This window comes from Atractosteus spatula, chromosome 8 (genome assembly GCF_055471065.1).
Source record: "Atractosteus spatula isolate fAtrSpa1 chromosome 8, fAtrSpa1.hap1, whole genome shotgun sequence".
NCBI classification, from domain to species: Eukaryota; Metazoa; Chordata; class Actinopteri; order Semionotiformes; family Lepisosteidae; genus Atractosteus; species Atractosteus spatula.
The window spans coordinates 23,915,203-23,926,666 of record NC_142713.1 but is presented as its reverse complement, the minus strand read 5'-3'; the positions used below and the strand labels follow the sequence as shown (position 1 = coordinate 23,926,666).

Genomic DNA, 11,464 nt, shown 5'->3' with positions numbered 1-11,464 from the left:
ATCGATTCATTTGCATCGATTTTTCATGCCTGGTAAGCAGAGGATTGGTAATACACGGAGTATTTTTACGTTGAAGGTGCATTTATAATGTCTTCGTTTTTAGTAGATGATATACCTCTTGAAGCAATATGGAGTAAATTAGACGCAGTTAAAGAATTCCTCTCCATCTCGCTTAAAATAGCAAATGCCCACACTGTAGACTTTTACACTCGAGGTGTTTGGACTGAATTCATAGCTGTTCCTCCTGAGAGGGTGCTTTCTGTGATAAGCAACAGCCATGAGAGGGCGCCACTGGATGAGCGATTCCGAGGTAGGATGGGTAAATACTGTATAATCAGTACAACTGTGCAACTATCACTTGGGGTTTTTATAATACCAAGTGCAAATCCTAGTTAAACGAAACAACAGTTAAGTAATGTGTTTTTTTTAACGTATAGCTATATAGAGCAAGAATGCTGTTCTCTAGTAGCGTTTACAAAATATTTATTTCTAAAATCAAAAGTGACAATTGGACACGTAGAGGTTAAATCCACACGGAAGAAATGTGCTCCTTCTTTATACTTTTAAGAGGGATTAATTTCCACTTGTTCCTTTGTAGCCCACTGGGTCAGTTTCCCACTCGAATTAATTTTTCAACAACTTTTGCTGTACTGGAAAGAATTATTGGAAAATGATACAAATTGCAGTGAAGAGGATTTATGTATTGAGACTGCAGGTTAATGAACAGGGATTTTTATAGTCTCCACTGCAAGTCCCTAAAGTTATCAGTGTTAGTTAATCAGTTTTTAGCACAATACCATTTATAATAAGTCTGAATCAGTTTTAATTTTAGCTTGTTTTAAATTCTGAATAATCTCCGAATTGTGTAGTGGTCTCATAACTTTTTTCTTAGTTATGTTCGCAGTGTTTCTGCAATATATCAAACAGGAATTCTGTGTAAAGTTGCATTACTGCCTACACAATCTTCTATGCAACATTTAACAGTGCACATTGACTGCCTTATATAAAGGTTTGCTCATCACTGGAACCATGTAACAGTCAGCTTTTAGCCTTTAATTGTCATCCATGATTTGAGATTTCATTTTTGGAAAATACATCTTTAAAATTAAATTGATTTAAATTCTTTCTGTCATTAGGGCAGTTTGTGAAGCTGTTTTCTTTTACAAGGTCGGTGGTCCTTTAAAAGGTTTCTGAAAATATTTGGCATCTGGAAATAAAATTTCAGATTTTTCTAATCTACGAATGATTTGAGTTGGAAGCTGCGAGAGAACAGATTTTGTGTCTGGATTATGCTAAGTACAAAGGCTTGTGAAAAAGTAAATGCTCTTTACCTATGAAACTTTTGACGTAAAGTCTTTTAACTCCTGATGCGGTTTTATCAGGAAAAGCAGTATACAGTATAATGGAATTTTGGATTTTGTGTGAGTCAACGATTGGGAACGTGGAGGGATCCACTTTCTAACCACTTCGTCCAATTCAGATTCTTGGGGGAGCTGGAGCCTATCGCAGCAAGCAATGGGCACAATACAGGATACACGCTGGTCTTGATGCCATTCCTTTGCAGGGCACACAGATACAGGCACAGGCATGCACATACTCACACCAGGGCCAATTTTCTTGGAAGCCACTTAAGCAACAAGTGTAATTTTGGACTGTGGGAGGAAACTGGAGAACCCGGAGGAAACCCACACAAACAGATAGCAGATAGCACCCTAGATCCAGAACTGAACCCAGGGCCCCAGCGCCTGGTTTAGGCAGCAGCACTAACCACTGCACCACTGTTCTTTATTTTCATTCTGATTTTTTGTTTTATTTTAAGCAAGCAGCACATTGTATAAGAGATTATTTTGCAGATCCATTTTTATAGGTCTTAGCCTAACATTGTGCTATTGAATGTAGCTTATTCACATTTCCGCAGGTCTTTCCTCCCGGCGGCTGTCAGGGTGTATAACGCTGCCCTGGGCTAGGACTGTTAGCCCTTCATTTGCTCGTCTATGGACAGCATGTTGCTCCATTTACTTTTTTTGGACACTCAATCTGTATATACCTATGCACATTTTGCACATATTTTATTGTTTTTACAGTGACTATGATCGTATTTTGCCCACACCTACAGTATGTATTTATTTTATTTTATATTTATTTTGTATAACTGTACGTATTCTAATTTTTCATCTATTCTGATGTCTGTTTTTTTGCTTGTCTTGGGCTGGACTGCTGTAACACATCAATTTCCCTTCGGGATCAATAAAGTCTTATCTATCTATCAATCAAAAATGTTTTTCTGTTGCTTCAAACAGGAAGGGGCCAGCCAGATTTTGGTTTCAGCGAGGACAGAAAGCATTTGGTGGATGTAGCAAGATTTCTTCATGCCGCAAAAGCTCATTCCCTACCAAAACTACTAGTGTGCACATCGCTGAATGATCTGATGCAGATGCTGAACGAAGAGGATGTCATGAGCAAAGGTAGACAAGGAAGAAAACTGGAATGTTCACATATCTTTCATTTTTTACAGGCTTGCTGTTCTTGACAAAGCACCATAATAGCCTTGATTAATCTGTTCAGGATGAAATAGTTAATTTGATCTAGATTTGGCAGACGTATTATTTGCTTTATAATTAAGGTTCTGTTCCTGGCCAGTTACTACCCTCACGATCAAGAGTTTGATACTATAAAATCCTGGAAGTTTTTAAGGTTTTATTGCAACCAAACCACTAACAAAAAATCAGCATCATCACCTGTTTCCTTGTTTGATTTTTCTTTTTTGCACCACTTCACATTTTGGAGTTGTGGAATATTTTAGAAATATATAAACGTTTCACACTGCAGTACTGAGTTCTCATGATGTCAGGCTTCTCAAGCTTGTCCCTCATAATACACAGTCCTAAAGAAAACACTGGTCTCCTGGCTGAAGCAAAATGAGCTGCTAATGAAAATATAAGAAAATTATCGAAGGATGAAGTGATCGTTTTTATTTTGTAGTTTGTAAGCAAAAAGAAATGTAACTTTATGTACCAGGCATAAGAACAATTCTTATTGTACACGCTACCTTTCATCTTTATTTTATTTGGCCACCATCGAAATAATTACATTCCAGAATAGTTTTAAAATTCTTGCAGTTTAAATATTTTGAGCTTTTAACTTCACTTTATGCCAGCTGTATTTCACAAAAATGTTGAACTTTATTTTTAGACGAGATCCTGAACACAGATGAGTTTATGAATTTGAAGAAATCGCATGAAGTTCAGGTCATGTCAGAGGTGATTGCGGGATTAGCCAAGTATTGTCATGTTTGTCAGGTAAGTAATTCCAATATTTTGTCATTGTGGAATAACAGTATTCATACTAGAACATAAATATTATTCAATACATATCATGCAGCATTAAAAGTACTTTTGGTGAAGTCAGAGTGTGGTTTTCAATAGATACATTTTCTTAGTTATAACCCTTTGTTGGTTCCTGTATGTCTTCAGCTAAGTAAGTGGTACCCTGGATAAACGAATAATTACATAAGGGTACATTGTTTGTATTAGTACTGAAACACTCCTATTGCTACAAGTTAAAATACATTTAGGATGCATGGTTTTCAAATCAGAGTCTTTTGAAAACCTAACAATTCACTGTTTCCTTGTAAATAGTTTGAAATGCGAAACATTTAATGTCTTTTAGACTTTCTGCGTGTGTTGAAAAATGTCGTCAACAGCCTCTTATTAATTCTCAGCACAGCAATGTTTAATTTTTCTTGCTCTCTTTTCTCTTGTATTAGGTGATAGATATTGGATCTGGCAAAGGCTACTTGTGCTCTTTTCTGTCTATGCAGTATGGCCTTAAGGTTTATGGGATAGACTCATCAAATACCAACACCCATGGAGCAAAGGAGAGGAACAGGAAACTGAAAAAGTATTCCAAAACCTACCAAAGGCACAGCAGAACAAGTCCCCAGAGACAAATATCAAAGACAGAAGAGAAAAAACAGACACAGGAAGAGAATGACAGTACCAGTAACCCCAGATTGAAAAACAACAAAGAAATGGAAGAACTGACATCACTCTTGGAAATGGCTACTTTGGACAAGCCTGCTACCTCATTCAAGCCCTCTGAGGGAGTTTTGAAGGATGAAACTGAGACGAATGCAGACACGCTATTCGATACAATAAATCCTGAATATCTAGAATCTGCCAATTCATTTCTTAGTGTCCTTTCACCCGAAATAGTGGAGTTGCCTTCTCCAAGGATACCTCCCAGTGAATTGAGCAACGATGAGAAAGAGAGGAGAAAACATGAAAATTTAAAAAAGAAGGCCAAGAGTAGGAGTGACTACAGCCTTTACTCACCACTGACTTCCTTCGTTACTGCGGAAACAGAACTGCGGGACATTATAGAAGACATGGAGGTTGTTTATGTGCATTTATTATATTTTTTGAATTACTTGATGTTGTTTTGTAGTCATAAATCATTTTTTATGCTACTTCAGTCTTAACTCAGAGCTAATTCTGTTCACTTTTCCATGGATGACACACACACAGCAGCAGGTCTGTCTTTTTTTCTTCTGTTCTGTGGTTTCAGTTATTATAAAAGTAAGACAGTAGTATTATCTACTTAATTGCTGGCTGTCCATCCATCTATTTTTTTAAATGCTCTATGCAGTACGGATTGTTGAGGGAGAGTTAGAGCCTATCCCAACAAGCAACAGACGCAATGCGGGATACACCCCTGACAGGACACAAGTTTATCGCAAGACACATACATAGACACAAACATGCACACGATCACACCAGGGTCAATTTTTCCAGAAACCACTTAACCTACCTGTATGTCTTTGAGCTCTGGGAGAAACCAGAGCACACATGAACATGGGGAGAACATACAAACTCCACACCACAGTAGCACCCCAGGAATGAAACCCAGAGCTTGGAGGCAGCAGTGCTAACCATCATTTGCTGATAATTTATTATGCAAATGTTTAACTGAGTGAAATACGGTACTTAACATACTCATGGAAACAGTAGAAAGGATGTAAAATGCATAAAAAAGTGAATTCAGTCACGTGTATAAATAACATAGACTATAGCACAGTCATGTGCTCCTGTAGTACATTGTTACAGTACATTACAGTCTGTCATTCAAGAAATCAGAAAGTGCCACATTAGCTAAATGGCTGTAGAAATATTGATAGTGATAACTTATATGGCTGTATAACAATTGAACAAGTAAAAGTTTATTCCATGCTGAAAAGAGAAGAAAAGAAACACAACATTTCGGCTGTGGAGCCTTCTTCTTCTACTATTTATCATCTGTCCAGTTACTGAATATTAAATTAACTTGAAGTTTTGTACTCCTTTTGGATACTGACACAGTTAAACCACTGTGTTTTTGCAGTGGTGTTCTGTAGGTAAAAAATGACATGAGCTATTTCTGTCTTATCTTTGCTCCAGTTTACAGTAAATCAGCACATATCTTTGGATTGTGTTCCCTTTGTTGCTAGGTTATCAAAGGTGCATGCGTGTTTTATAAACTCTCTTACAATCCTCTAAACTATATAATCTAATGTATCACGCTGGGGTTCTTTTAGCCTGAATTAATGCCTCTTAATGCCTTTTATGCAGTACCGCTCATTAAATACAGATATAGTTTCTGGAATTGGAGATTTGCAATGGTATATAATAATTTTGTTTATATTTTTAATAGTATAATCTCATTTTTATGTGGAGAACTAGGACTACATGTAGGTTGTTAAATGAAAAGTAGAATGGTGCACAATTGAGGGGTGCACCCCTCATTTCACATAGATTATTCTGTTATGCAGATCAACCAAGACAGGATCTTTTAATTTATTTTACCTTTCTTAAACCTGTCTTTGGAGTATAATTAAAATAACTCAACATGATTACTAAGCTTATCTTTTTGAATTACTACATATTAAGGTCAAATCAGTATGAAAAATAAAATACTATTCTAAGTTCTGTTTTCCTCCTAAAACATCTTTTAGTGTCACAACATGTAGTAACTTACAAGAAACTGAAGGTGGCAGGCTTTACCATTGAAAGTGATCATGAGCACTGTGAATTCTGTTCAGGCATTTTAACCTAATCCTCACAAAAAGCAGTGCAAACCAATTTGTGTGTGTGGAGTGGAGCAGATTCTTTTCAGACTAATGCTTTTAACACATTATTAATTGAACAGTAATTGAATAATTAATAGAATCTTAATATGAATCTAATAAACCTTTTCATAGCCATATAATTACAAGACAAAATAAAGTTACTTCTGGATTGTTCTGTAGTAGCCTAATATCTCTGTGCACAGATGTTACATCTAACAACTTTCTTAATTCAAATAGAATTCTATTAGAATATTCACTACAAAAGACATGTAGGTTAGAACCCACTTCATTCAGCATTGAAGTAAAGTATATGGCTGATGTGTGGCAGCAATTATGCACCAGAAGCCTAACTACACAGCATGCAAGTCATGAGTGGATGATATGTTCTTTCTTAAAATAAGAGACTGAATGTGAATTTAGACAATTATAAAATGTTGCAAGTTTCATTTCAAAGACAATTCTGAAAGTTGGTTATTCCATATGATGAACCCTTCCTTGTACGTATGTCTGATTATAAACCAATATGATCACACTTCTTTTCACTTTTTTTCCTTATGACAGTATGCCACACATGTGATTAATCATGAAACAGCAAGTTTGCATTAATATCTGTTGTAATGATTTTGCTTTTCTAGGTTTCTATGCCTCTGTTATTTTAGTTTATATTCTTTTCACTATATAAACACCAGATTTTGGCATGATATTCCACGTTAACATTTGGGCAACTACCAATCTCCCTTCCAGCCACATATTTCATTTGTCCTTTGTATTACATGCAGTATGTTAGTCTTCTGCGCAAGATGGCAAGAGAAAGCACTCACTAATCACCTTAGTAGTAGGTGATCGTATTTCACCACAATGGCACAGAGCCTAAGATTAACCACAAAGCTACAGGATCTGTGGTACTGTATTAGAGTATTGTTTCTAGTTGGAAATATGTAGTTTTGTGGCTTTCCCACTTTATTTTCTGTTCTGGCTGGTCTGATCTGATTTGAAAAAAAAGATCCTGATTTTTCACTGCCTGTGCTACCATTAATCTGTAAAACTAACAATAAAAACAACATCAGTTCCTAATGAAAAATTCCATCAGCCTAGCTGAGTTATACTCTGTTATATAGTTTAAAGTTTTAGCCTGTCACAAAGGCAAGCATATCAGTTGTTCACTGTATAGTAAATACAAATGTATATAACTAGCACTTATTTCTCATAAGGATACTGATATCAAAGTTAATATTCTAATACTTTTTTTTTCTTATAGGATTCTGTAATGGTCGGTCTACATACATGTGGTGATCTTGCTCCAAGCATGCTGAGAATGTTTGTGTCCAAGTCTGAGCTGAAGGCTGTGTGTAGTGTGGGGTGCTGCTATCACCTCTTATCTGAAGAGTTTGATTGTGCAAGACAAGGTAATTACATGCTCTTTTTTTTTTGTTCAAGACTTGAATGTAACCAAATGCTGGATTCTCTGGTGCTGTGCATACCACATTGCTATTTCTGGAAGCACAGTTAGGGGTTAAGTAAGATTAAATATTTGAATTTTAGGTTAATTCATTGGACAGAGTAATTAAGTAGAACTCTGAGTTTTTTGCTTATTGTAGTATTTTTGTTAGATGTTAGTGCAGAACAGATCCCTTTTACTTCTTTGAGGGGAAAATGTACATAATTACATTTCAGCAATGAATATTCCCACAAGACCTAACCTTTTCATACATATGGTTTGCATTGCACAGCGCATTGCAGCTGTAGTCAGTCTTTAACTTAAGTTTCAGAAATCACAAAATAGTCCTTTTTTTATTTTCCCAGAACCCTTCAGCAGTTGTTTTTATTGTTATTGCAGTATTAAACATAATTCTCATCTTCTGAAGTGCACCAATTTGTCACTGTTTTGAAATGTGTTGTAGAGTCAACTGCAATTTCCAGTTTAAAAGCTAAACACTGTCTCTGTATAAAGTACTGTGCTTTTCTATTTATTAATCATGTGCTGAAAGAGAAAATCAGTGGACAAACAAAAGAAGAACACAATCTCTTATTTCACTTAATATTTTTTAACACATTTAAAGTTTTAGGGAATGCTTCATAGGAAAAAGGGACAGATTAACATCTGTATATGATAAACAAGTACAGTTCAATTTTGTCAGGTGCTAAGGCAAACCAACTGCAAAGTTCGAACATTTCTAATTATCGTTTATCTTGAAAAATACATCAAGTGAACATGACATTGAAAATGTTATCGCTGACTCACGCATGGTTTATTTCAGGTCCTCTTTGTTAGCCTTCCTCCCACTCTAGGTTATCACTGAATTGCACACGTTGAGTTGTCCTCACAGATAGTACAACATGAGGGGTCTAGGGGAGAGATTGTGTCCATGTTTGGAAACAGAATTATTGTGGATATGTGAAGTATTGTGCATGGTTTGTGACAGGATTTGGCCCAGTGTCTCTCTCCAGATAGAAAGTAGGAAGATAATAGAAAGTCTGTTTAACACATATAGATTCATACAATGTATATTATATATACAGTTTACTGATAATACTTTGGCTACATCAACATTTCATCATTTATTTGCATGTTTCTGACAAGAACATTTTAATCTCACATTTAGTATTTGTCATTCCAGTTGATAATCACCTATATTAGAAGTCAGTACATGGAGTGGCTAAGCAGGCATACAAATGGCACTGCATACAATGGATCCGATGAATATATTGCATACTGCTTAATGATGATGTCTCTTCATATTTGTTTTACTTATGAATGTCAAGATTCTGAGGTTCTGACAGTCCTACTGATGACATCTCTTATGGAATAGTCCAAACAACATTCACACATGAACATTGCTTCATGGGACAACATTATGTGTATGAAACGTTCTGTTGAATTCATGAACACCAGTATCGTTTTGTTGGTGTTATGTATGATAGTCATGGATACTGTATTCACGCTGAGAGCATGTCATTCATAACCTGTCAGACAATTCGCACAGGCATTGTGTCATTGATTGAGAAGTTAACATCTTTATTCTGTTGCAGTTGTTATCACAATTGTTAATTTTGCAATGTCTCATACAATGCCTTGTGAACCATCAGTCCTCACATTTAGGTGTAGACCTCAGATATCTGCTATGAGTAAATCAGTGCATTTCCAGTTCAACATGACTGAGCCTATTGTGAAATTTTCAGTTCTACAGCTGTATGCCCCTGGGTTCTTCCATTCTGGAACATTCCTCACACATTATCAAATCAAAGGAAATGTTCTTCAGATTCACTCTTAAGATATACAGTACACATGTTTGTGTGTGCATTGAATATACCAAGATTTTTTGACGACTTTGTGTTATTATCACCCTCCTAAAATATATTGACAAAGATGGAAAACTAAATTGCAACTATTTAACATCCTTGGGAAACTTTGGGAGGTCTCTTCTGACTTAAACAGTCAAACAATATTAAAGAAAAAAGAAGTCTTGTGCAGTTTGACAGTTCTACTAATGACACCCTTGGCAAATCGAGCACTGTTTTTTATCCTTTGACTCATTTACTCTCAAGTTCTCTTTACAAATATCAAAAGAAAGTGAAAACCTAAAACAATATGTTTAGAGTTGATTTTAAAGACTTGCAGTTTTGATATTGACGTTGCTTATTGAAGTTCAAAAGACATTTGAAAACCCATTATGATCAAATTTGAGATTGTTTCAATTTAAGATTTCCATTTTCACATTCTAATTTATTTTTGCCTCTCTAGCTAAAATGTAACAAAGCTGAAACTGAACACTTCTTATTCCATAGACTGGTCTTTGTAGTTCTTCCTTAAGTACAACACATGCGTGGTGTGCCTGGCTCTGTCTTCATTGTTCCAGTCTCACACTGAACATATCACCATAAACATTAAACTAAAGCTGGACATTTTAAAAAGGGGCCTAAAGTATTTCATGTTCAATGCCAGGCAAATTCTTGTTAGCTCGGCATTTCTTTCCTATTTTGGATTGAAGCAACTCTACATTATCACAACGTGTGCCAACTATTTGCTGGCCAGACTTGATGCACAGTAATATAATGATATAACTGTGTGCTAAATTGTGATCCAAGAAGAAAAATCAAAGTGGGAAGTGCATCATACAGTATGGCCTAAAACAGAAGGGAAAACCATTAGTATATATTTTAATACGGGGGGGGGGGGATGTTAGTGCAGCCAATGACTGTTAGCTTTTTGCTAAAGCTGGGATACACTGGCATGTCATATACAGCCAGTTCTGCCCTTGATTCCTTATGTTAAAACAAGCCTGTGACACCAAAAGGTGATCAAGCTGGAAAATACAGAATGGGTGAGATCAGAGTTTTTCCACTCCTGGAAAAATATAATCAATCATTGTCCACTTCTTTTTTTTAATGTACTCATATTTTGTTCAAGCTACCTAATATGAAACAAGAAAGTGTTCAGTTTCTGCCGTACTATTTTTTATAGTTGTATCTTATTAATGCAGTACACTTTTTTGACTCATGACTGGTACATTGAAAATAATTATCAGGCTCTCTGTTTGTCAAAACAGAAAAAAATGTGGAATTGTAATTGCAACTGATTAAAAGATCCATCACTGCAAAATAAGTTTATTTAGTCAAAGCTATTGGATTCCATCAAATATTCCACTCTGCTAAATAGTCCACTCCAACTTAATTTTGTACAATTTCAGTTTATATAGCCAATGTAAAATGTTGTAATAACAGCAAATTTATTCAGTTTAGGTGTGCTTACAGTTTGTTTCCAATCTGGCCTGTTTAAAGCCCCTATTTATTTAATTGGTGAAACAGTTTCTCATCTCTCAACCTTCAGTGGTAGATGTGGTGTTGCAATATACAGTATGTACGGTTTTACTGAAAATATCTATATAAAAGATACTGTTTGTAAAAGATATTTTATTATTTATTACCAACTGAATTGGTAATGGCAATGAAATTAGGAATGATGAAACGGGGACTGTAATATTGAGTACCTCTGTAACAGTGCCATTACATATGCCAATGGATGTTCTTGAGAGAGCAAAAATATTTCAAATACAAGCACTGTTAGTGAAATGTGTTATTGCAAGTTAGATGCCTTTATTTAATTTTTATTTGACCTCTACAAGAGGTATATCATATTCTCATGCTGGATTATCCCACTGACACTGGCTATTGCAGATTTCTGTTTGCAAGTCTCACTGTTCCTCTTTTCTTGTTCATCATGGACAGGAGTCTGAATATCTTGATAGACTGTAAAAATGAAATCCCAATCTCAATATAATCTTTAGTGGAAAAGCAATAAATAGTTGATTGATTTATTGAATTGATCATGTGCCAGTTCAAATATTCCGTTTCATGTCACCA

The 11,464-nt window shown here is 35.6% G+C and overlaps 1 protein-coding gene across 2 annotated transcripts in view; it reads left to right on the top strand.

Annotated features, from left to right (window-relative positions):
- Positions 1-25: 25 nt before the first annotated feature.
- mettl25 (methyltransferase like 25) overlaps positions 26-11,464 on the top strand; it is a 42,683-nt gene continuing 31,244 nt past the window's right edge. For both annotated transcript variants that reach the window (XM_088923356.1, XM_088923357.1), the window contains exons 1-5: positions 26-310; positions 2,301-2,465; positions 3,193-3,299; positions 3,767-4,393; positions 7,362-7,509. In XM_088923356.1, the coding sequence (XP_088779482.1) occupies positions 88-310; positions 2,301-2,465; positions 3,193-3,299; positions 3,767-4,393; positions 7,362-7,509 (1,270 nt within the window). In that variant the 5' untranslated portion in view covers positions 26-87. The remainder of the gene's footprint in view (positions 311-2,300; positions 2,466-3,192; positions 3,300-3,766; positions 4,394-7,361; positions 7,510-11,464) is intronic.